Source organism: Schistocerca serialis, chromosome 2, assembly GCF_023864345.2.
Source record: "Schistocerca serialis cubense isolate TAMUIC-IGC-003099 chromosome 2, iqSchSeri2.2, whole genome shotgun sequence".
Lineage (NCBI taxonomy): Eukaryota > Metazoa > Arthropoda > Insecta > Orthoptera > Acrididae > Schistocerca > Schistocerca serialis.
In genome coordinates, this window is record NC_064639.1 from 701,943,733 (window position 1) to 701,971,150 (window position 27,418).

Here is a 27,418-nt window from a genome sequence, read left to right on the forward strand (position 1 = left end):
AGATCATGTAACTAATGAGGAGGTACTGAATACAATTGGGGAGGAAAATTTGTGGCAAAACCTGACTAGAAGACGGGATTCATTAATATGACATATTTTGAGACATCAAGAGATCATCAATTTAATATTGGAAGAAAGTGTGGGGGACAAAAATCGTAGAAGGAGACCAAGAGATGAATACAACAAGCAGATTCAGAAGGCTGTAGGTTGCAGTAGCTATTCGGAGACGAGGAGGCTTGCACAGGATAGACTAGCACGGAGAGCTGCAGCAAACCAGTCTTCCGACAGAAGAACATGTCATTAATATGACATATTTTGAGACATCAAGAGATCATCAATTTAATATTGGAAGGAAGTGTGTGGGACAAAAATCGTAGAAGGAGACCAAGAGATGAATACAACAAGCAGATTCAGAAGGCTGTAGGTTGCAGTAGCTATTCGGAGACGAGGAGGCTTGCACAGGATAGACTAGCACGGAGAGCTGCAGCAAACCAGTCTTCCGACAGAAGAACATAACTACATCAACTGTGGCTACATACTGTATACCATTCAGCCTCCCTTCAACAATTACCAGATCAGTTCTGTTGTATCCAATAGTTCCACAGACCATAATTGGAATTCCAAAACGACCTCATCAGTGATGCAAATGCCTGTATCGAAAAACGTGGTGCCAAGTCATGAAACCTGGACTGTGGAGCAATGGAAGAAAGCTATTTGATAGGATGAGTCTTGTTTCGCACTGTTTTCAACTTCTGGTGGAGTTAGTATCCAAGAGGGAAACGTGGCTGGGATTGGACTATGATTTGAGCTACCATATGTTAATTCATGGGCCTCGTGGTTGGTCTGCAAGGTCGCGTATACCAAGGAAATGCAAATATTTTGGCTGATCATTTCGATTCCACGATACAGTGTTTGTTCCCCAATAGTGATGCTGTGTTCCAAGGCCACAGGGACCCTGTTCACACAGCTTTGATTGTCCAGAATTGGTTTTTTTAGCAAGAGGATCAATTGTCGCCTCTCCACTGGCCACTACAATCACCAGATCTCGGTATTATTGATCCTCTGTGGTTTACTTTGGAGTTAAGACTGCGTAATAGCTACTCACCTCCATCATCGCAATCTGAACTTGCCACTGTTTTGCAGAAATAATGGTATAAGATTCCCTTGTAAACATGCAGGACCTGTATTTATCCACTCTGAGACGACTGAAAGCTGCTTTGAAGGCCAACGTGTTTCCTACACCGTATTAAGCACGCAAATGTGTTGTGCTTTTGGGTGCTTCCAGATTTTTATCCAACCTCTGTATATGTACCTGTCACAGTGAATTCATATCGGGGTATGTCAAATTTCAAAAAGCACACTGAATTTGCGATACGAGCATGGACATATCGAAAAAGAATAGTTCTTTTCATCAAGATTATTTTTAATGCATCATCATGATTATACCTGTGGGGGTCAGAAGAAAACGGGAACAAGTGACATTTCCCACAAAAATGAGTTGAGTGCATTTAGAGCATGATGAGGCATGTAAAATTGTTGTGGCAAAGGGATACATGCGAAATCCCACACTGTGATGCTCTATGATGAACGAAAAGAAAACTAGTTACAAGATGTCACAAAAAGTTTACCTTCGTGTAGGGTTACACCGATCTTTTATGTTGTATATTATCTAAATAACCTTTGTATGACATATGAGAAGAGGGAGGTGAGCCAGATGGTGCGAAATATTTTCAATAATAGGGTAACGCATTAAACGGTATTCGTTCTCTTGTTTCACTATTGTAAGTCTCAAAAGGCACTGTGTTCATGTACCAATGTAGCATTACATAAACATTTTGTTCTAGCTCTTAATAGCGATTTTGTGATAACTGAATTGATAACAACTAATAATAAAGCATTATAGAGGAAACGTAAATCACGTTCTTCTTAAATCACAATATTTTGGAAGCAAATGTATTCAAGTGTATACAGACTTTAACGAATTGTGATATGAAAGTGATCGTTTACATTAACCTGTTATTTCATCATGCGAACTGAAAATGCTACGAAGTATTTTTATGTCTAATATACACAAAAAAATTTGAAATCCTATTTTGCAATATCAACAGAATTCTGAAACCTTGTGAACTTTAACTTGTTTTCTCGAAACTACAAGAAGTGTTTTGCTTCAGAGTCACTCAGTAATTATTGTTGTCCCTATCGTAAGTAGCATGATTCGTAGTGGCAATTAGCGATACAACAAGAAAACGAAGTCCCTCGAATACTGTTAAGTGCAGTCATCTAATTTGCAGGCTTTACCCGGTTGCGCTGACGCCGCTGCTAGATGGTTGATGCTATCGCATGGTATTCAATAGTCTCTTGGAATGTACAATGTGGATTTCTCGAAAGCGTTTGAAAAGGATATCGTACTGAAGTAGCATAGGTTACATCTAAGTTTGTACTACAGTAATGGGAAAGATGAGCACAATTGGTGACCCGTCGGGGCTACAAAGAGTAAGCCCTGAATTTATAGAAGCAATACGCATGCTATGTCGTACGACAATGAAGTAGCACGCATATTGCTTCTTCACTCTTGTAGCCAGCACACTCAGATATGAGGAGGGAATTGAAGATGGTCATACCATTGGAAATATACACAATCTAGACGGAAAATTAACTATGTTGCGCAACCACCGACTGCGGATGTTATAAACATGAACAATATGTAAATGTTGCGCTTGGCGCGGTAACCTTGTAGGATATACAGACGAGATTTGGTAATTTAAATATCTATGAAAACGGTACTAGTAGCTGGATGATGAATATGTATTTGGAGTGAGTCGCCACAGTTCAGGCAATTAGTTTTACGCCTGGCACTGAACGCAGTGAAAGTCGCCGAAAACACCTAGCTCCATACCCCGTTTGACTCAACTTACGCATGTCAACGAGAATATTTTATCGTTCTTCTGTCAGTCTTTGTCAGTAAAATCTATTCATTTATTGTTTTATCTAGGGAATCGTGTGCCTCGGGAGGACAATGGTATATTTTGGAACCATTTGAGGAGCAGAATGTGCAAGATATCGCCGACTCTTATAGTTTTACGTTCTTTCTCTGCGGAGGCTAATAATATAATGAATGGATTGGTATAGGCCTATGTAACATTCCACATGCTGTCAGTGCACGACTAGTTTTATCTGTTTTCTTTAGAGCTCGGTAGTGCGCATTTCTTTCTCAAAACACATCACTTGGTCGTGTTATATACACTCCTGGAAATTGAAATAAGAACACCGTGAATTCATTGTCCCAGGAAGGGGAAACTTTATTGACACATTCCTGGGGTCAGATACATCACATGATCACACTGACAGAACCACAGGCACATAGACACAGGCAACAGAGCATGCACAATGTCGGCACTAGTACAGTGTATATCCACCTTTCGCAGCAATGCAGGCTGCTATTCTCCCATGGAGACGATCGTAGAGATGCTGGATGTAGTCCTGTGGAACGGCTTGCCATGCCATTTCCACCTGGCGCCTCAGTTGGACCAGCGTTCGTGCTGGACGTGCAGACCGCGTGAGACGACGCTTCATCCAGTCCCAAACATGCTCAATGGGGGACAGATCCGGAGATCTTGCTGGCCAGGATAGTTGACTTACACCTTCTAGAGCACGTTGGGTGGCACGGGATACATGCGGACGTGCATTGTCCTGTTGGAACAGCAAGTTCCCTTGCCGGTCTAGGAATGGTAGAACGATGGGTTCGATGACGGTTTGGATGTACCGTGCACTATTCAGTGTCCCCTCGACGATCGCCAGTGGTGTACGGCCAGTGTAGGAGATCGCTCCCCACACCATGATGCCGGGTGTTGGCCCTGTGTGCCTCGGTCGTATGCAGTCCTGATTGTGGCGCTCACCTGCACGGCGCCAAACACGCATATGACCATCATTGGCACCAAGGCAGAAGCGACTCACATCGCTGAAGACGACACGTCTCCATTCGTCCCTCCATTCACGCCTGTCGTGACACCACTGGAGGCGGGCTGCACGATGTTGGGGTGTGAGCGGAAGACGGCCTAACGGTGTGCGGGACCGTAGCCCAGCTTCATGGAGACGGTTGCGAATGGTCCTCGCCGATACCCCAGGAGCAACAGTGTCCCTAATTTGCTGGGAAGTGGCGGTGCGGTCCCCTACGGCACTGCGTAGGATCCTACGGTCTTGGCGTGCATCCGTGCGTCGCTGCGGGCCGGTCCCAGGTCGACGGGCACGTGCACCTTCCGCCGACCACTGGCGACAACATCGATGTACTGTGGAGACCTCACGCCCCACGTGTTGAGCAATTCGGCGGTACGTCCACCCGGCCTCCCGCATGCCCACTATACGCCCTCGCTCAAAGTCCGTCAACTGCACATACGGTTCACGTCCATGCTGTCGCGGCATGCTACCAGTGTTAAAGACTGCGATGGAGCTCCGTATGCCACGGCAAACTGGCTGACACTGACGGCGGCGGTGCACAAATGCTGCGCAGCTAGCGCCATTCGACGGCCAACACCGCGGTTCCTGGTGTGTCCGCTGTGCCGTGCGTGTGATCATTGCTTGTACAGCCCTCTCGCAGTGTCCGGAGCAAGTATGGTGGGTCTGACACACCGGTGTCAATGTGTTCTTTTTTCCATTTCCAGGAGTGTATATGCTTACAGCACGCCATAGATTTTTTACATAATCTGATTAGTGTCCGTTCCTTAATTTATGACCGGTGCTAAGTTTCTGCCTCCTGAAGATGATTTCAGTTTGAGAAAAATACGGCCGGCCGAAGTCGCCGAACGGTTCTAGGCGCTACAGTCTGGAACCGCGCGACCGCTACGACCGCAGGTTCGAATCCTGCCACGGGCATGGATGTGTGTGATGTCCTTACGTTAGTTAGGTTTAAGTAGTTCTAAGTTCTAGGGGACTGATGACCTCAGAAATTAAGTCCCATAGTGCTCAGAGCCATTTGAATCATTTTGAAAAATACACTCCTGGAAATTGAAATAAGAACACCGTGAATTCATTGTCCCAGGAAGGGGAAACTTTATTGACACATTCCTGGGGTCAGATACATCACATGATCACACTGACAGAACCACAGGCACGTAGACACAGGCAACAGAGCATGCACAATGTCGGCACTAGTACAGTGTATATCCACCTTTCGCAGCAATGCAGGCTGCTATTCTCCCATGGAGACGATCGTAGAGATGCTGGATGTAGTCCTGTGGAACGGCTTGCCATGCCATTTCCACCTGGCGCCTCAGTTGGACCAGCGTTCGTGCTGGACGTGCAGACCGCGTGAGACGACGCTTCATCCAGTCCCAAACATGCTCAATGGGGGACAGATCCGGAGATCTTGCTGGCCAGGGTAGTTGACTTACACCTTCTAGAGCACGTTGGGTGGCACGGGATACATGCGGACGTGCATTGCCCTGTTGGAACAGCAAGTTCCCTTGCCGGTCTAGGAGTGGTAGAACGATGGGTTCGATGACGGTTTGGATGTACCGTGCACTATTCAGTGTCCCCTCGACGATCACCAGTGGTGTACGGCCAGTGTAGGAGATCGCTCCGCACACCATGATGCCGGGTGTTGGCCCTGTGTGCCTCGGTCGTATGCAGTCCTGATTGTGGCGCTCACCTGCACGGCGCCAAACACGCATACGACCATCATTGGCACCAAGGCAGAAGAGACTCTCATCGCTGAAGACGACACGTCTCCATTCGTCCCTCCATTCACGCCTGTCGCGACACCACTGGAGGCGGGCTGCACGATGTTGGGGCGTGAGCGAAAGACGGCCTAACGGTGTGCGGGACCGTAGCCCAGCTTCATGGAGACGGTTGCGAATGGTCCTCGCCGATACCCCAGGAGCAACAGTGTCCCTAATTTGCTGGGAAGTGGCGGTGCGGTCCCCTACGGCACTGCGTAGGATCCTACGGTCTTGGCGTGCATCCGTGCGTCGCTGCGGTCCGGTCCCAGGTCGACGGGCACGTGCACCTTCCGCCGACCACTGGCGACAACATCGATGTACTGTGGAGACCTCACGCCCCACGTGTTGAGCAATTCGGCGGTACGTCCACCCGGCCTCCCGCATGCCCACTATACGCCCTCGCTCAAAGTCCGTCAACTGCACATACGGTTCACGTCCACGCTGTCGCGGCATGCTACCAGTGTTAAAGACTGCGATGGAGCTCCGTATGCCACGGCAAACTGGCTGACACTGACGGCGGCGGTGCACAAATGCTGCGCAGCTAGCGCCATTCGACGGCCAACACCGCGGTTCCTGGTGTGTCCGCTGTGCCGTGCGTGTGATCATTGCTTGTACAGCTCTCTCGCAGTGTCCGGAGCAAGTATGGTGGGTCTGACACACCGGTGTCAATGTGTTCTTTTTTCCATTTCCAGGAGTGTATGTGTGTTACAGTTCAGTTCGCAAATTGAGTATGTGTGCTGCAGTAACAGCCGTGGAACTAATTTCAAGTGCAGAATAACGTAAAGTGTTATTTTTATTTCCCTACACTGTTGTTTCAAGTGAAGAGACATGAGCACGGTATCTTATCTTTCGTGAGTCTGTTACGCATCCCGTAAAATTCAAACACGATCTGTCTCATAATAAGTAACTCTAGCAAATCACCGTTGTCGTCTGTGCGTCCCCGCAGATAAAAGTGTTCCAGAGATCAAGGTTGCCCGTGTACTTAATGCAGAGGCCAGGTGCGCCGGGCAGTACAGCCGCAGATACTACCGTCTTCGTCAGCCGCTGGGATGGCCTACTGTCTCCGCGTCCTTCGTAGCCAGGTATGACAGATGCTTTTGTGAGGTCAAAGTGGGAACGTCAAGTTCTGTTCGGTAGGCCAGCAGATTGTGCTCTTTTTCGTCAATTCATGTAAACCAGTACACTGAAGCGCTAAAGATACTGATATAGGCAAGCGTGTTCAAAACAGAGATATGTAAATGGTTCAAATGGCTCTGAGCACTATGGGACTCAACTGCTGAGGTCATTAGTCCCCTAGAACTTAGAACTAGTTAAACCTAACTAACCTAAGGACATCACAAACATCCATGCCCGAGGCAGGATTCGAACCTGCGACCGTAGCGGTCTTGCGGTTCCAGACTGCAGCGCCTTTAACCGCACGGCCACTTCGGCCGGCTAGAGAGATATGTAAACAGACAGAATCCAGCAGTGCCGGTCGGCAACTCCTATATAAGGCAACAAGTGTCTGGCGCATTGTTACATCGGTTACTGCTGCTACTATGACAGGTTATCAAGATTTAAGTGAGTCTGAACGTGGTGTAGTCGGCGTACGAGCGATGGGACGCAGCATCTCCGATGTCGCGATGAAGTGCGGACTTTCCCGTACTACCATTTCACGAGTGTACCGTGAATATCAGGGATCTTCTAAAACATCAGATCTCCGACATCGCTTGCGGCAGGGAAAAGTTTCTGCAAGAAAGGGACCAACGACGACTGAAGAGAATCGTTCAGAGTGACAGAAGTGCAACCCTTCCGCAAATTGCTGCAGATTTCAATGCTGGGCCATCAAAAAGTGCCAGCGTGCGAACCATTAAAAGAAACATCATCGATATGGGCTTTCCGAGCCGAAGGCCCACTCGTGTACCCTTGATGACTGCACGACACAAAGCTTTAAGCCTCACCTGGGCCCGTCGACTAGCACATTGGACTGTTGATGACTGGAAACATGTTGCCTGGTCGGACGAGCCTCGTTTCAAATTGTATCGAGCGGATGGACATGTACGGGTATGGAGACAATCTCACGAGCCCATGGGCCCTTCATGTCAGCAGGGAATTGTTTAAGCTGGTGGAGGCTCTGTAAGGGTGTGGGACGTGTGCATTTGGAGTGATATAGGGCCGCTGATACGACTCTGACGGGTGATACGTATATAAGCAACCTGTCTGATTACCTACATCCATTCATGTCCATTGCGCGTTTCGACGGACTTGGACAATTCCAGCAGGACAATGCGACGCCTCACACGTCAAGAATTTCTACACAGTGGCTCCAGGAACACTCTTCTGAGTTTAAACACTTCAGCTGGCCACCAAACTCCCCAGACAAGATCATTATTGAGCATATCTGGGATGCCTTGCAACGTGTTGTTCACAAGAGATCTCCACTCCCTCGTACTCTTACGGATCTATGGACAACCCTGCAGGGTTCATGGTGTCAGTTCCTTCCAGCACTACTTCAGACATTAGTCGAGTCCATGCCACGTCGTGCTGCGGCATTTCTGCGTGCCCTCGGGGGCCGTACTCCATATTAGGCAGGTGTACCAGTTTCTTTGGCTTTTCAGTGTATTTGCTACATAAGTACCATTAGTAAACAAGAAATATAAACACTGTAACAACGCTAATTTTGTGTAGGCGTACAGCTGTAATATTGTTCGGATATCTAAGAAAAACAATTTATATTCGAGCAGGTGTACAAAAACTGAACGAACCTTTACTGCCACACGTATGACTGCGTAAGATAAGAACGGAGGTCTGTTTACGTAGCCGGCAGCTTTCGGTGCAGATATTAATATAGCTTCCTCAGCGAATACAACAGTTTTCCGAAATAAAATAAAAGTACTAATAGTGGTGAAATATTGACACGTGGACGGCATCTCTTGCATTTATTTCACCGCTAGTTCACCGACAATTATAGGCGTTTTTTTTCATTCTACCGAATAGACACTACCATGCGACAAAGGTCTTGGACGCAACAGAAGTTGCGTTGTTTCGTATGGTCCGTCTTCGTCTCATCTATTTACGTCTACGTACACAAATACTCTGCAAACCACAATGAAGTGTGTGACAGAGGGTACACAGCACTGTACATGTTTCTTCCCATTCCTGTCGTGTAAGGAGCGCGGAAATAAATCGGTTGGAATGCAATTGGGCGCGCTGTTACTGGTCCACGGGATAGCCTGCATGTGGGTCTACCAGTTCAGTTTATTCGGTAACCCTGTGACGCTCTCCCATTGGAGAAACAAACCTGCGACTCTTCGTGCTGCCCACTTTGTATAAGTTCGTTGTTTCTTGTTAGTGCAGTTTAATCATTTCCTTTTATAACTATAGAAATTGTGGCGCCCAAGTGTTTGTATTAGTTGACGGATTCCACTGTGACTTTTCGCTGCCATAGTCAAAGGATTCTACTTTGCTACGTTTTGAGAGGTGCATAATGTTAAATTTTGTACCTTTCACGGAAGTTGACAATCTTTCCACGATACCGAAATCGTATGAAAATCTAACTGGATATTTGTGCGGTTTTTCTCAGAAAGTACTTCATTAGTCATCACCTGCGAGAAGTTCGAGGTTACTACTCAAAATGGTTCAAATGGCTCTAAGCACTATGAGTCTCAACATCTGAGGTCATCAGTCCCCTAGACATAGAACTACTTAAACCTAACTAACCTAAGGGCAGCACACACATCCATGCCCGAGGCAGGATTCGAACCTGCGACCTTAGCAGCAGTGCAGTTCCAGACTGAATCGCCTAGAAACGCTCGGCCACAACGGCCGGCGAGGTTACTGATATCATCTACAAGGTCATTGATATATACTGAGATGACAAAAGTCATATGCACATATTATACAGGTGGGAGTAATACCGCGTACACAATGCATAGGGCTATGCGTTGGCGTAGCAGTCATTTGTACTCATATGATTCATGAGAAATGGTTTTCGACGTGATTATGGCCGCACGACGGGAATTAACAGACTTTGAGCGCAGGATGGAAATTGCAGCTAGACGCATGGGACATCTCATTTCGGAAATCGTTAGGGAATTCAATATTCCGAGAACCACAGTCTCAAGAATTTGCCGGGAAAACTGAACTCCAGCCATTACCTGTCACCACAGAAAATGCAGTGACCGATGGCCTTCACTTAACGACCGAGAGCAGCGGCATTTGCGTAAGTTTGTCAGTGCTAACTGACAAGCAACACTCATGAAAGAACCGCAGAAATCAACATGGGACGTACGGCGAATGTATCCGTTAGGACAGTGAGGCGAAATTTGGCGTTAATAGGCTGCGGCAGCAGGCGGCCGATGTGTGTACCCTTGCTAGCGGCACGACAACGCCTGCAGCGCCTCTCCTGGGCTCGTGACCATATCGGTTGGGCCCTAGACTATAGGAAAACAGTGGTTTCGTCAGATGAGTCACGATTTCAGCAGATAAGAGCTGTTGGTAGGGTTACAGTGTGGCTCCATAATCGTGTGGGCTGTGTTTACATGGAATGGACTGGGTCCTCTGGTCCAACTGAACCGACCATAGACTGAAAATGTTTATGTTTGGCTGCTTGGAGACCATTTGCACCCATTCATGGACTTCATGTTCCCCAACAACAATGGAATTTGTATGGAAACGCCATGTCATTGGCCCTGATTTGTTCGCGATTGGTTTGAAGCACATTCTGAGCAATCCGAGCGGATGATTTGGTCACCCAGACATCTTGACATGAGTTCCTCTGATCATTTATGGGATTAATTGAGAGGTCAGTTCGTGCTCAAAATCCTGCACTGACAACACTTTCGCAGCTCAGTTATGGACTATGGAGGCAGCAAGCCTCAGTATTTTTGCAGAGGATTTCCAACGACTTGTTGAGTCCATGCCGCGTCGAATTACTGCACTACGTCGGGCAAAAGGAGCTCCGACACGATGTGAGGAGGTATCCCATGACTTTTGCCACCTTAGTAGTACAACTTGAACAACAAGCAACATGCTAAGCCCTAGGTCAGAGACTTTTTGGCCCCCGTTCTCACCTTCGTCTCGTTTGTTTTCAACATTTTTTTTGCGTTTCATACATTATTGCGTTACTGTAGTGCTTATGTTGTTAAGAAGTATGGTGCAATGTTCCTTCGGACATGCATGCATGTTCGAAGGAGCATCGCACCGTTATTCGAAACAGCACAGGAACTGCAACATCGTATTTATCCGCCGAAACCAGGCAGCGATTTCAATTAAAATGTCATCCCCTGTACAGGAATTACACAATGCGTGTTCGAGTACAGGTTGTGACGCATGAACGACGACATTTGGAAGTTAGGATCTGGCCGTGAATCGCGCACAGATAGCCAAAGCGCTTAAGGTGGCCGCTCGCGTAAAGCGGGAAACCCGGTTCGAATCCCGGTCCGGTACAAATTTTCACTGCTGTCATTCCCTGTACAGCTGATGCTTGTTCGTATTCGTAACTCCGAATACATTTCATGCGTAATACATTTTTATTGCTTTATAAATTTAAGATTCCTTACTAGAAAAAAAATGTAATAAATAATGGAATTACTTAAAGAAAACCCATCATGGAATCAGCACTTAGCAGTTATCTTCCTGCTAGGGAAAGGAAAACTTTATCGGGGAAATGGAAGTAACAATCACAACTTAAGAGGTGTTCCTTTTTGGATTGAAAAGGGTTACATGGGAGGCAAAACCAACAGCCATTTTCACCGTATAATAGCAATGAAACAAATCTGATCGTTGCGATGTACACACAGAAGGAAAATAAATACATGAACGGCATTCTCATTATTTCGTTCCATAGTACGTTACCAGTTTCGTGCACCACGTACTCTTATCTTCTTCATCCCTGTCGTTGTACTAGGTCTATCGTACTAGACAGACTATTTTTTAAAAGTATGGTATCTAATGCGGATAATGACAACAACTTACAATTTCAGATTGTATACGAATCAATGTGAAACAGCTACACAACTGTTGTGAGCAGCGAAATTAACAATCGCCCTCTAACTGAGCTGAACAATGACTCAAATGCTACACTATGACTGCTGGGTTCCATTCCATGTTTTCAAATTATATACAGTTCTTTCTTTCTTGTGTGTGACTAAGTCTATCGAAATTGCAGGCGCCGATCGAGGGCTCAAGGCACCTTTGGCGGGACCTACCTTCCTAGCTCATCCCCCCCCCCCTCCCGCAAGAAAACCTCAGTTCAATGAAAAAGTTTGTTTGATATTCCACATCATCGATCTATTGTTAACAAACGTTTAGGTGATAGTAATATCACTCTGTGGGTTCTGGAACAATCTAAAGTGTCTTATAGGTCCGCCAATTGTCCTATGTGTGATGACGTCATCAATGATGTCATAGGGGGATGGAGAATGTGTAGGCCAATTACCCTATGTGCGAATAAAATGGGGGAAATTCTAAAAGTCGAGATGGGGGATCTAACCCAATCGTTATAAGTACAAGATCAAAGATGACTGACCCTAGGACAGTCTAAAGTGTTGTATCTACATCTGCATCCATACTCCGCAAGCCACCTGACAGTGTGTGGCCCACAAATCCAAGATGGCGATCGAAGATCGCTGGCCTGTGGATAGTGGGACAGATGCGTGATTATCAGATTTTTCTCTGCCCTATGACATCAGAATCTAAGATGGCGGACTGGATACTGGGACATCCTGCATGACTGTCAGGTCACTTGTGCTAAGTTTAGAATTCAAAATGGTAGGAAATAGGCAGTTCCCTTAACTACCATGTTTCAACTACTTTTCAGTGTCACCCAGCTACTCAGTTTCAACCACTTTCTGAGACTGTCATCCAGAGACACGCGTAGAGTATTGTAAATACAAGACTTTTAATGTTCAAACAATTGGAGCTATGTTATTGTGCTGTAGAATAGGGAAGGGCAGGGACATTTACAAATGCTACTCAGCCCCTACCGCTTCACAGGCCAAATACCAACAGATGCCTAGATGTATTTTAGGGTGTTGCCAGTACAGGTTAAATGCATCAACATTTCAAGTACACTCTTCCTATTAGGATGGATCAGCACCGGGATGGGTCTAACTAGTGAAAGTGCATTTAAGGCGGTAAACGTTTTCGGCCCAGAGGTCCAGTGTGGAAGGTTGTAATGATGCAGCTGCAGCCGGCAGCCAGCACTTCACGTGATTCCACATACTCTGTATGATATGCATCGAGATTCCCAGTAGAGGAATGCCACATCACGTAGCTGGAACGGGAGCAGATGCCAGTTGCCTATTGTATGCTACAGGTGATGCGCCCCCATCACACCTGAAACGATTAAATCTAAGGCAATGCTTTCAGAGGCATTCCTAAGACTACACAATTTTTTAGTTAAACATACTGTAATTTTAGAGCTGGGTAGTTTTGACCTCTTAGTCATCTGAGATATTTCCAGGAATGTGACGTTATTAACATTCCAGCTCCCTGACTTCGCATCCCTGGCAAGGTTCTCCTGTGTAGTCCTCCACACGCAGTGGTCAGAATCGTATAGGGACTGCAACAACCACATTTTTTTATACGTGACAGTATTGTTTACTGATTTAATTTACCGTGTATAGGCTTTGCTGTGAATGAAATTTAGCAGTAGTCATACTGTCGTTCGAACTGAACAGTATGAGTAGGGCAAGCAAATACAAGCTTAATATTATGTTGCTATACCTTTTACATCCAACCCAACATCTATTCTGTGTGGCACAATCCCTTTACAGGGTTCTATAGGTATATGGCGTCAGATGTTTAGGAAATTCATGTCTGACTGTATTTGTGGAGATGCAGTGTTTTTTTCCCGTCAGTCTGACAGAATGATCATTGACGAAGTGTCACGCCAGAGAAAGGCATCTACTGCCTTCCAGGATTTTGTGTAAGTACGGAGCGAGCTGGGTTTCATGGAAAGAAACAAGGAAAGCAGTTTGAAATGTACTTTACAGTGTCCCCTAGTTACTCGATTTCAGAAGTCATTACGCTCGTATAGGTAAGAAATGGAGCAACCTGCTCTATTTCAACTACTTTTCTAGATCACGATCCAAAGGCACAGATAGTTTATCGTAAATACGAAATCTTTAACGTTTAAACAATTACAGATGTGTGTTGTAGGATAAGATAGGACCGGAGCGTTTATTTATCTAAACAAAAACCACTCAGCTGCATGCATGCCAAGTTGAGTGTTGACCACATCGATCACCTGCGCCATCGCTGAAGCTGTTTCGTCATCTGGTAGAAGGGTAGGAACGTTTTTTTATTTATTTAAACGATTGTCGGGGCGTCAGCAGACTGCACCATCCACTGATGCGCAGACACAAAACTCAAAACCACAGCACTCTAGACGACACTGTAAAAAAGAACTATGCTAGGATGTACAAGATATGAATTGCAAGGTCTCAGTTTTCGATCCCATGTCAGTCATATGATTTCTATCTGTCATTTTCTGAGTCTGTTAACTCTCTTTAATGTAGGTTTGTGCAGGGGTCAACTTTATAGTCATATTGTCATAATCAGGGCACTTTATAAAATCATTAAAGTGAATCGCAAATAATGTTGGAGTTTCCACATGGTTGACTGATAAACAATTAAAACTATTGGCAAACAAAACACACATCTTCTTGGGAGCCCATTACAAACTCTTCTCGCAATATTCTTGCAGGAAGAACTTAAGTTTTTATGACTTTAGCAAACGAATGGCTAGTCGCCACAATAGAAGCATATGGCAGGGTATTATGGTAAATACTCTTTTTTGGTGTGAAAAATGCGACTAGCACCACTACGGAGTTATAAATAGCTGCTAAATACCATGTTTTTTTTTGGTCTGGAAGACGCTTATCAGGGCTTTTATAAGATCGGTAACATAATTACCTAGTTATACATGTTAGTATTATTCCATTTGTGCAGAAGGGTGAGGATGTGGGCTGGCGTTTTGTTTTATGATTGGACTATGGTCTTATTTATTTAGATGTTTTATTGCAATTACGCTAAAATTATGTTATGTGATTGCTACACTGAATGCAACTCCAGAAATCACATCATACATTCTGTAAACTATGTAACGGTTGTGGGAGCTATTTCCGGTAATATCTCTTTGAGTACCGCTATTCATAGTGCACAAAATTCCTCTGCCATAACTGTGTGACCATTCTCACGTTTGGAATGCTATCCACTGTTAATACTAATTGTAAGACTGTCGTACATGTCAGTAAAATGGGTTGTCGTGCAGGTAAACCTTACATGAGGCTGCAAAAATCTTATGTTGTGGTCTTATACACCCACCTGCTATTGTCATTTTGTGGGCAGCATACAGGACTATTTTGAGGCATTCTAAAACCATATTGTTTGAAACACTGTACGTCTTTAGGCGAGGAATAGTTAACTAACAGAATACAATGTGTTGTACTGGATGGTGGAAATAATACGTCTCAATTTACATAAACGTTCTACCAGATAGAGTCACCAGCACTAAAAGATTTATCTGTGATGTTACTGCTGTGTTGAGGAAAGTATCATTGTAAGACAGTAGTACTGAATTGCAGAAAATCAAGGAAGCATATATGATAATGGTTATAACACAGCTCCATATGAAAGTGTAACAAAAATGCTTGGGGAACTTTAATGGATTGCCATGGAAGAATGATGATGTAGTTATCACAAAACAATGTTGGGTAAAGGGATGTGAACATCAGGATGGAAGAAATACACCACTAGAAGGAGTGACTCCACCCACACAAAAAAATATTCGTAAGCAATTTGGTGTACACATACAGCGAATTTGATTATAAATTTACGATTTTTTTCTCTATAACTGCAGTGGTATTGTTTAGAATTAAGCAGATAACCCTCAGAACTGACTATTATCAATATGCATATGTACAGTCATGGAAAGAACGGTTTAAGAGGTAGATTATCTGATACAGTTTCCCACAGTTTCATCCAAAAGATGTCCACAGCTGACCTCTTCTCTGGAGCGTAATTTCTGATTACACGTTAGGCACAGTCTTGGTCATGTAGCTGAATGCATCTGCTACCGCTATGGTGGTGTTAATAATTTGTAATACTGGACCTAACAGGCTTTGAACAATAAAATAGGAGACTATTATCGCAAAGCTGCTGCAAATGTATACTATTACTGCACTGAGTGTTACGACAACAGATTCAGTTCATGGACAAACTTCCCCTGCTGAGTGTAATATAGGAAGAATAATTAAAGTTGTTATAGATATAGGATAGTGTTAAAGAAAACTATGAGTAATCTATGCCCCGAAGGTGCTAGCTAGGCTTAAAAGCGTCTAGAGGAAGGTGTCAACAGCAGGACAGGAACTGCAGAAAGCATAAAAGAATGTATGTAGAAATTTGTTACAATTTTTGCTGTTACATGGGACAGTTTGTAACAATTTGGCGTAACATAGTGATATATGGAGCATTTTTTACGATTTTATGCTTTTGGGGCGAATTATGACGTAATCACCACTTTGGGTGACTTTGAAAGTGGATACAAGAATGTATAGCAATCCTCGTTTCTCACCTATACAAATGTGTATCACTAGTGGTTATCAACGTGTCATATAATTTCCATTATGTGACAGTTTTGTCCTTTACTGGTACTCTTTAAGCTGTAAGTTAGATCATTAATAGCACCATGGGTGTTTTGTAATGTTGTAGAACAAAACTCTATGTATTTTATAAATTAAATTCGAAACAGTCATGGTATATGCTTGGTCCTGTAAAGAAAGACCCAAGAGATATATTTTCTGGTACATTTTCTCGCAGTTTCACCATCGTCCAGCATGTACCTATCGCGTTTCCTCCGGTGTTTGGGACAACCTGCACTACGTTTGACGGTCACTTGGTAAGATTTCTGATGAAGGCCACGGCGTTTTGCTAAAAATTTTTCTTTATCAGGAGTATTTTCCTACAATTTCAGTATAAGATGGAGTAATTTCTACAATTTAATTGTAACAGGGACATTATGTTACAGTTTCACTTTAACATGGGCAGTTTTTATTATTTTGGTGTAAATATATGTAGATGTAGGCTGTCAATTGTCATTTAGTCATCACTGTGTAACTGATTAAGTTAGCAATTTCAACAGAATATGACAAATATTTTGTACTGCATGATAAAGTTAACCCCCTGGCATGGAGACACTGCAATATTTGGATGACTTTGAAAAGTAGTTGAAAGTGGATAGTTGAAAGCATGACGAACCTCATTTCCTAGCTACACAATTCTGTGTTACAAGTGTTTATCATGCTATTTCATCAAAGCGTTATGTAGTTTTCACTGTAAGACAGCATAAGTCAGTCACTGGCAAGTACGCTTTAACTTGTATGTTAGATCAGTAGCAGTGCCACGTGTGTCTTATAACGTTAAAGAACATTGTATATTTGATAAACAATACCTGAAACCCATCACAGTGTGCAGGGTGCACATTAATAAAACTGACAAACTGCAGGGACGTTTTCCTGATTGGAAATGGAGAAAAAAAGGAGCTATGAACATGTGTACAGAAATGGACAGTGTGCATGCAACATCAACAGATCAGCTCATAACACAGTACAGAGCTGCATCATATCCACGTCACAACAAAAAGTGGTCTCCATGGGATGCAGTGCACGTGTTGCATGGATTGTCACATTCATTTGAACGTTCTAGCCTCTCTCCAAATAGCATCAAAGGTTTTGAGAACATGCTGCTGAAGGTCTGCACATTAGGAACTGGTTCAGCATGCACACCGCTTTTCAGATGCTGCCAGAGTTAAAAATCTGCATGGTTTAAATATGGTGGGCCTCTGCATCCTATCCAACGTCCGGGGAAGATGTTGAGGTGTCGGCGACCAGTAAGGCTTATTTCACATCAACCCGGCAGCCGACAAACCGGTATTTTTGCCGGACCGACACGGGACCTACCGCCTCTTCACACATAGCCGGCAGCCGCACGGCATACCGTGCCGTCCTTTCGTGTCTTGTGCATATTCAGTTGACCTCGACAACAAATGGAGCACGACCAGCTATTAGCAGGGCATCTCTTGTACAGACGTTTGAAAAACAGTAGAAGAAGGAGGAGAGTGCATTGGGTCCATCCACTCAGTATGAGAAGAGACGAAGTGGGTGCATTCTTTGCTCTTTTTGAGAAATTAAGGGAGATGAAAATAAGTTTTTTAATTATTTTCGGGTGATTTTACGAACTTTTGACGATATACATGCACGAATGAAGAGTTCCATTCAACGCGTTAATACATCCTTCCGAGAATGTATCCAGCCTATACAAATGTTGGCTATTAGAGTCAGCCGCGTGGGGTAGCCGCACGGTCTAGGGCGCCTTGCACGGTCCGTGCTACTCCCGCCGAAGGTTCGAGTCCTCCCTCAGGCATGGGCGTGTGTGTTGTCCATAGCGTAAGTTAGTTTAAGTTAGATTAAGTAGTGTGTAGGCTTGGGGACCGATGACCTCACCAGTTTGGTCCCATACGACCTTACCACAAAATTCCAAATTCCAATTACACTCATGTGAGTGGGAACGAAAACAATAGCTAAAATTTAAAAAAAATTATTATCCTAAAGGATGTGTAGTTTTGCTAGGACCTTAAAAAATTAAAACATTGGTTAAATATTTCCACAATCAGTAAAGTAGTCAGATGTGTGTGTCAAGCTATTTGGTCTCTGCGTTATGAATGTATGCCTCTACCCACCAAAGACGACTTTGTAAACATTGCTGGAAAATTTGAGCAAATTTTCCTCACTGTGTTTGAGCTGTAGATGGAAAGTATATTCGTATCGTCCATCCATGATCCATTTAACTCATTGTACTACAGTTACAAAGGATATTCATCTACAGTGTTGACGGCTGTGGCTGACTCTGACTATAGATTTATCAACGTAGATATCGGCAGTTATGGTAAAGAGAGTGGCTCTACTACATTTAAAGAGTGTTCTTTGTGGAAATCACTGATGGAAATAACTGTTAATTCCTGAAGACAGGTGCCTTAAGACTACAGTAAGTACAAAGGTATCTTATTTTTTTATTGGTGATGAAGTGTTTAGACAGCATCAACACCTTCTACGACCATACTCTGGGCACCAATTAACAGTTGCTAAAAGAGAGTTCAATTATCCCCCGTCAAGAGCCCAGAGGTACGTAGAGTGTTCATTTGGAATAATGACTAATAAACGGATGATTTTCCACGGAGCTATAAAATTAAAAGCCGATTTTGCTCTTGACATTGTCAAGGCGTACTCTGTCCATAACTGGACTTGAAAGTATAACAAGAAGTGAATGTGTATGTGGGGGAATTTCTGTCAATAATGTACGAAAAATGATGACGGCTTATTTTATGACACTGGAGGACTCTGTGAAATGACAGTTATCTAAAATTTAATGTGGTACTGATGTAAATTTTCGTTTGTACTTAATGTAAAAAATAAAGATTTGTACTTACCATAGTCGTCTCTGTCTTTGTCACACATCCATTCAAAGCCTTCGTTCAGTTCTTTGCAAACTTCGATTCATGCACTCCGTGTTAGTGTTCTGTCCTTATAAGTACCTAAAATCTTGTCCCACAAAACTGGTCGTTTCTGAACTAATGTCATAAGGATTTCGATATTAATTTCCGCCTTGACTAAAAATGTCCACAACAGATTGAACTACGAACAAAGCAAAAAACAACTGGCCGGCACACGATAGTTGGGTATATGGGTAACGCTCTACTGTTCTGCATGCCCCACCACCTGCGCCGGTATTTTCATAGGACACCGACATCGGGCCGACACAGTGGGGGTCGCCGGCATCCCACAGCCTCAGCCCGGCTACCGGCTGTCGTTCGCCCGTCCACGTCGTCTGTCGGCCAGGTGTGAAACGTGCCGTAAGCGCCAAACCCTCACAACCGGCTAGACGGTGCCGGCTGCAGGGTAGATGTGAAATAAGCCTAATTGGAAGTGGGCTCGTGCTCTGTCATGCAGAAACCGCATAACCTGTTGTATTGCTAAAGGCACGTTCTCAAGCAGCCCAGGCAGAGTATTCCACAGGAAGTATAGGTACATTCCTCTGTCAAGGCATTGTGGAATAATAACTGGTCCAAGTATATGGTTGCCAGGAATCCCTGCCCACGCAATGAAGTTGAACAGATGCTGATGAGACACCTCAACCATTTTCTGAAGAGTGCCTCTAGCTCACAGATGACGATTATGTAGACTGATGATTCCAGTTCTGGTAAAGGTTGCTTCGTCGATAAAGAGGTCTCATAACAGAAATTTCATAATTGTGGTGGCATGGTGCAAAAAACACCTATAAAATCCTTCCTATAGAGGGAAATCTGTTGCTGATAATCCTTGGTACTCGTTGCAGGTGATAGGGATAGTAGCAGTTGCCATGTAGGGTACATATAATTGTACTTTGGTTTACTCCATGTTGAACCCAGTCCTCCAAATCTGGTGTATGCACAGTCTGCCACCTCCCTGCACATTCATCTGTCTGAAAGGACCCATGATCACACAAACGACCGAAAAGAGCTTGAAATATTGTGTGATGTGGTTGGTGTCTTTGAGGGTACTTGTTTCGGTATAGCTGTGCCGCCTCTCGACAATTTCCATATGCTTGGCCATACACAAACACGACCTTGGCCCGATCCCGACGTGAATACTGGGCCATTCTGCTGCTTACAGTATGCTGTGTCAATCACAAAGCCTGCAACACTCAAGGGACGCACTGCATGTTATCAGAGAAACTTTCATTTTTCAGCGCCATCTACTGTGGCAAAGACGCATTTATGGACATGTGTTCATAGGACCTTTTTCCTCTGTTTCCAGTCACTAATACTTCACTGCAATTTGTCAGTTTTATCAATGTTCACTCCGTAAGTATGGCCACGAAATGAAAGTTTAAGAGATAGATTGTCTAGCGCAGTTTCTCGCATTTTTATCTAACAACTGATCGTTATCGGGTATCTTTCTATCACATTCGTCTTGTGGTGGGAGGAATCTGTAACAAATCTGGCTGTTAAAAGTATAGATTTATGACAAGGTAGCGAACAGATGTTTGAAATTCTAAAAGAAATAAGCTTAGGCTGCACAGAAAGATTGGTAAAACAAATATGTAAAAGAAAATGTAGGAAATCATCCTTGTCTTAAGCCTTTTAAGTCTGAGCACGTCTGACGTGGACTTATAGTTTTATGTCTGTTGGTGCACAAACTGCAGTGGCAATCGCTCTCGAGTCCGGTTGCGACACAGCCGATGTCAGACACGTTCTACCTCTGACTCCAACGGCCTCACGTCTGCGCATGGATAGCTGCTAAGCCTGCTGACATCCACCATAGTTCCTTAAATAGTAATAAAAAAAATTCCTACCTCACTACCCAGTAAGAAGGAAGGAAGGAAGATTAAGGATTAAAGTCCTGTTGACTTCGAGGTCATATGAGGTGGAACACAAATTCGGATGGTGTGTAGGATGGGGGAGGAAATGGGTTGTGTTCTTTCAAAGGAACCATCCCAACATTTGCATGTAGCAATTTAGGAAAACCATGGAAAACCTAAATCTGGATAGCCTGACATGGATCTGAACTTCTGTCCTCCCAAATGCAGGTTCAGTGTGCTAACCACTGCACAACCATACTACGCAGATGACGAAATAGTTAGTATCAGTGGTGATACGGCACTCTGCAGCAACGTTCCTGTCACATCTTATCCTACAACACACACACACAAAAACACACCAGTAATTGTTTAAACATCAAAAATCTAAATTTTATGATAATCTACTTGCGTGTGGCGATCTTGAAGTAGTTGGAACTGGATAATGAGGTGACACTGAGAAGCAGTTGAAACCGCTCATTGTTTCTTACCCACATGTGAAACGTAGCTTGCTCTGTACATCCACAAGCTCCCCGAAGACAGTAGATACCGGTGTCTAGAGTGATCCTTTCATTGACAATCACTTTGTCAGCATTATGGAAAAAATATTGCAATTACCGAACCATAAATTCGTAAAAATTTGACACCATATATAAACAAAAACGTGTTAGTGTCAAGCAGACTCGATGTTGTATTGGTTGTAAAAGGTATGCAAACATGTTATTAAGAAAGGATCTGCTTGTGCTACCTGTGCTGTCCAACTAGAACTCTCCCAGAGTATTACTGCTAAATTTCATTTGCACCAAAATCCACTTAAAATCCACTTAATACAAATTAAATCAGTAAACAATACTGTCACGTATCAGAAAAAGCATGTGGTTGTTGTAATCCCTATACAATTATTATACTAGTGTTTCATTATCTTGCAGTTTTCAGCTATCATGTGTGGAGAACTATACGAGAGAACCTTGGTAGGGGAAGTACGTCAGGGTGCTGGAATGTTAATAACATTTCATTCCTCGAAATATCTCAGACTACTAATAGGCCAGAAACTGTCCAGTGCTAAAATTAGAGTATGTTTAAGCGTAAAATCGTGTAGTCTTACAAATGCTTCTCCAATGGGTTCAGCTGTGATGGGGCACACCACCCACAGTATACAATAGGCAACTGCCATCTGCCCCGCATTCCAACTGCATGTGGCATTCCTCTTCTGTGAATCTCTACCCATATCATATGGAGTATGTGGTATCATGTGGAGTGCTGGCTGCATCTGTATCCTTACAGCCATTTCACATTGGACCTCTGAGCCAACAAGACATGGCAGCAGGCACACGCTTTCGCTAATTGGAGGCGTCCTGGAGGTGCCTCACACAGAGCGGCCCACGGCACATAAAGTGTTGATGCATTTAGCCTCTACTGGTGGTTCTCAACTCTACACAGGGTGTCTCAGCGTTTGGCAAGCAGAGCAGTAGGGATTTGGAGATATTTCTTTGGATAAATTAACATTCCTGTCCTTCCCTATGGCACAACACACACATACAGTTGAAATAGTTTAAACATTAAAAGTCTCATATAAAATAGTTGGAATGGGGTAGCTAGGTAACATGTTAGTATTTGAAATGTGGCATTAAAAGGCACTGCAGACGCATTTCTTACTTATATGACCATCTAGGATTCTAAACTTAGCACAAGTGACTTGACAACCATGCAGGCTGTCCCAGTATCCTCAGGTTAGCCATCCTGAATCGGCGTCTTGGATTATTATGTCATAGAGGCTGTTGTTGTATGCTCAGATCGCCATTTTGGATTTACAAATCTGTATGGCACTTTAGATGGTCCTAAAGTCAGCCATGTTTGATTTTATATGTAGGACAATGGGCGTATGTTCACCATCTTGGATTTTTATAATTTCTCGCCTTTTATACGTAGAGCAATTGGCCTACCCCCCCTCTCTGTGATGTCATTGGTAACGCCGTTATACTGGTGGCAGTTGGCAGTCCTATACTATGCTTAGACTGTCCCAGAATCCACACAGAAATGTCACGTATGATACTATGTCAAATACTTTTCAGAACTCAAGAAACTCTGCATTCACCGTATAAAGTTCCCCCTTACGCGTTTATCAATTTATATTAGAAGCCTAAATTTACTGTATATTAATGACTGGCACTACCGATGTACTATTTGCAGACATGAGTTACGAGGACTTGCAGATGGTGTCAGCATCTAGACTTCTTGTCGCATTAATAATCTTAATGAAAGTAAAAATTTGAACTAGATTTTTATACAGAGATGACTGAAGTGATGATTCTTGATTGTTAGACATCCCGTTATTGAAATTCAGCAGACATAATATCACAAATATTTTTCATGGCATGAAAAATCACAGTGTTTGTAGTAGGCCTTTGTTTACTACATAACGATGAGTCTTGTGAACTGAACTTCAGGATCGTCTAAATACTAACGAGTAAGTGAGCGCCCTTGACGTCAGGATTACTACATATATCTATTACATTTTGTTCTAGAAGACTCAGAACATTCAATAACTCATATTAATGCTGTTCACATGTTCGCTTTTGGTATTTAACATAAATCAAAGTTCATCCTTGTTTCGTAGCTAAAAATCTTTGAAAATATTATGGAAACAAAAGATACTTACAGAAATGACAAAAGAATTGAATATTTTTTAAAAGTATAGACATTAACATGAATCATAAATTCAATAAAATACATATTGGCAAATGAAACAAATATAAGTGGCACCTCACATAAGCGATGTTGAATTTATTTTATAAAACAAAGTTAGGAATAAATTGTATTTTATATTTTGTTGTGCCACTTACAGGAAGACTAATTCTCGTAAAACGGTAATGTGCAAAAATATCGATATCGACTGACCTTAAGCATGGCAGAACTTTGGCAGACTGCTACGACATTGTATAAACATCCAAAAACATGAATCAACTACCATACACCTGAAAATAGTAACAACAATGGTTAAAAAAAGGTGGTATCGTAAGTTTCAGTAATTTTGAGAAATTACATGAGATATTGGTTTACTGTAACCTGATTGCCTTGGCCCTTGGCTTTCTGGATCTCATGTGATAAAAGTGTGATTTCGGTTTCATGTGACCGATGTTTTCCGAATCCACGCCATATTTTCTACTTGCAGAAAGTACCAGAAATTATATATATATTGCAAGAAATGAAAGAAATGTGTAAATGTGATACGTCTGAACTTAGAAGATGAATTCTAATCACATTCCATTTCGACAGTCAAAACAGTTGCTCAGAAGGATCTTCATTAGCGGCCAGTCACTTCTGATTGAAGTGAGCGTGAGAGTGACCACTGTGATTGGTACAGGTGGCGTTAATATTACTTGTAGAATATCTGTCAATTCAGCCGATTTTGTTGGGGGCACAAATCCTCTATGTCTCTCCATGGATAGCTGTCCATAGGTGATGAAGCTAGGTAGAAGTCTGTAGGCGGTAATGCAGAAGAAAACTCAACACCACCTCCTCATAGCATCGAGAGTCCTAGAAAACTGTCGTTGAGGTAAGCGAAGTCAGTTTCACCTACAGGAAAATTTATGGACAAGTGTTTTATGGGATTCAAAAGGGACTCAGTTTTGATTACCATGCTAGTTCAGCAAAGATAATGTACTGTTTACTCAATGTTGTATGTTGCAAAGGGTGTTCGAAACGGCGACCACAGATTCGTAGAAAATTCTGGCGCATTGTATGAACCTTTTCAGATGCTTGGTGAGAAGAATTTTTTCGTTAGGAACTGGTGTCACATACAAAAGGCTTTCGATAAACAGAGGCACAAAGAAAGAAAATAATGGGAGCGAGGTGGACATGCACTTCCACCTCCCCAGTCCATCCAATGCTTGTGACATGTGGGACTGAGTACCGTATGTCACGTACTTGCACAGAAAAGTGTGCATGTGCTCCGTTCTACGTGCATTCACATCTGATGCCGCATTTTAAGCCGATGACGTACGATAAACGGCCTCTAACAGTTCTGGAAGAAATTACTGAATGAAGACCTTGTACCACACTTTTCATGACTCTCGTTCACTGGCTCAGGATTAAATCCAAGACCACAAGTTCCTGTTCCAAAGCAGTTGTATTTCGACCCTTGAATCGCCTTCTTCAGTTTATGCGCAGCTTTTTTGAATCACTCTGTATAATAACTTTCCACCACTAACTTCAAGCCGGTATACTTTCCCCCATTTGGCTGCGTCTTATATTGCTTCAAAATATAAAAAAAAAAACTGAATGATGATCCTTTAAATAATGTAGGTAATGTCTTTTTGTGAAAAACTCACCTTTTTATTATGTATTTTACAAATATGAGCGTGCTTCTTGCCTAACATTCACTATACGAGACTGCCACAAGAGATATTGTTATCCACTTTCTGGGGGTAACAAGTGAAAACTACTCTGCAGTAGAGATGTATTTTATTCAAGTGAGCACCTAATCTATTGGGAAATGAAAAATAATAAAAGTGTAACGCTACTTTAAATCACGGAGCTAAATGGATTGCGTTATATTGCAGCCAGTGGAGATCTACATCCACATAGACACTCTACAAACCACAGTCAAGTGCTTGGCAGAAGGTACTTCCCATTGTACCAGTTATTATGGCTGCTTCCTGTTCCATTCATGTATGGATCACAGGAAGAATGACTGCTTAAATGCCTCTGTGCATGCTGTTATTAGACTAATCTTGTCATCGATACCCATGTGAGAGTGATATATAGAGGTTTGTAGCATTCTGCTAGATTCAACATTCACAGTTGAATCCCACAACTTCGTACGTAGGCTTTCACAAGATAGCTTGCATCTATCCTCAAGCATCTGCCCGTTCAGTTTTTTCAGCATCTCCTTGACATTGCGACTGCACGGTAAATAGTTTTCACAATTGTTATTTTGGGGTTACCAGATGCTAGGTTTCTTTTAAGTTATTTCTCTTCATTTATCGTGTAGGCCGTCTAGGCGACAACCAATGGTTCTGTCACAATACTGAATTAATCTTTGTACTACTGTTTAGTAGACTGTACAAAAACGCAGGCAGCATTTAAAATGCAGTGTTAAAATTGAAACAATGTTGTCAACTCACTCGAATTCCTGTTTAAAAAGAAATATAGTTTATTGATTAGATTCTGTGGTTGAATGATCACAATGACAGAACGAATGCTTCTTGAATTTATAGATCACAGCAGCACACTACGTTATTACAATTAAGTAGTTCCAGTAAACTACCAAAAATTATTCTAAGTTCAACTGCTTGAGTTCAAACTTACAGTTCCACGCTGGCTAATGTGTAAGAAATCATTACAACTCTGAAGACTCGCTAAAATATTCTAAGTTGAAACGATCGATGTTGCGAGAGTTATTACAAGTTTCAACACTCGCTAATTCGCTGAAATACTCTTAAGTTCAACTCTGCCCAAGTTGCGAGAATTATTGCTAGTCCGAACACTCGCACAACTCGCTGAAATGTTCTAAGCCCACCCGAACTTTTCCGCAAAAATCTTCTAACTTTTTCGCTACCAACGCGAGAAATTCACAGCTCCCCTAATTCGTACTTAGAATAATTACGAACGCTTGACATCGTGACTTACCTGCCACTCATGTAACGAAAGTCTTCTCTGCACTGGCAATCAAGATTGACTGATCTAGGCGAAGATGGCCACACACGGTATATGTTCTCGGTCCCTCGTTGAGAAAACTGTCATGCAATATTTTACATATATCTTAACAAGCACATATAGAAACATATAAACAAGATGTCAAATTAGACGGAAATTTTCTCACTTTTCTGAAAAACTCTTTCGTTATTTCTGATCCTTTAGTTTCCTCAAAAATTGCGGTTTTGTCAGTGAAATAATTAGTTTAAGATGTTTTGCTATTTAAAAATTATAAATATGTGGAAATAAATACATTTACAGTTAAATGCCTTAGCCTAATTTACTATGCTGCCGTTACGTTTATCAATTTCTTTTTATTTTCGTAAGAATTGATGTTTTTGTAGGTTCATAATACATATTATAGCATATAGTTCAAATTGTATAACATTTGAAAAAGGTTAAGAATCACGGAGACTGAGCTCTGTCGTCTGACTCAAGAATTGCTGCCACTTCATATTATTGTTTCCCACCAATCACGGACACCAAGTCCCGCCCTTTGGGTCCAGCGTAGAATGACCAGCGCTCTCACTCAGCTCTCGTGTACATTGCGCCCTCTCTTGCGCCTCCTTCTTCCAATACAACAAGACGCATGTGCATGGCAGCGTCTGTTGTCTTAAAAAGTTCTGGCGTTC

The 27,418-nt window shown here is 42.9% G+C and overlaps 1 protein-coding gene across 1 annotated transcript in view; it reads left to right on the top strand.

Moving 5' to 3' along the window:
• The first annotated feature begins 6,690 nt into the window (after positions 1-6,690).
• Positions 6,691-27,418, top strand: part of LOC126457851 (probable aconitate hydratase, mitochondrial) — a 167,034-nt gene continuing 146,306 nt past the window's right edge. Inside the window, exon 1 of the mRNA XM_050094491.1 lies at positions 6,691-6,796. Within this exon, the coding sequence (XP_049950448.1) occupies positions 6,764-6,796 (33 nt within the window). The 5' untranslated portion in view covers positions 6,691-6,763. The remainder of the gene's footprint in view (positions 6,797-27,418) is intronic.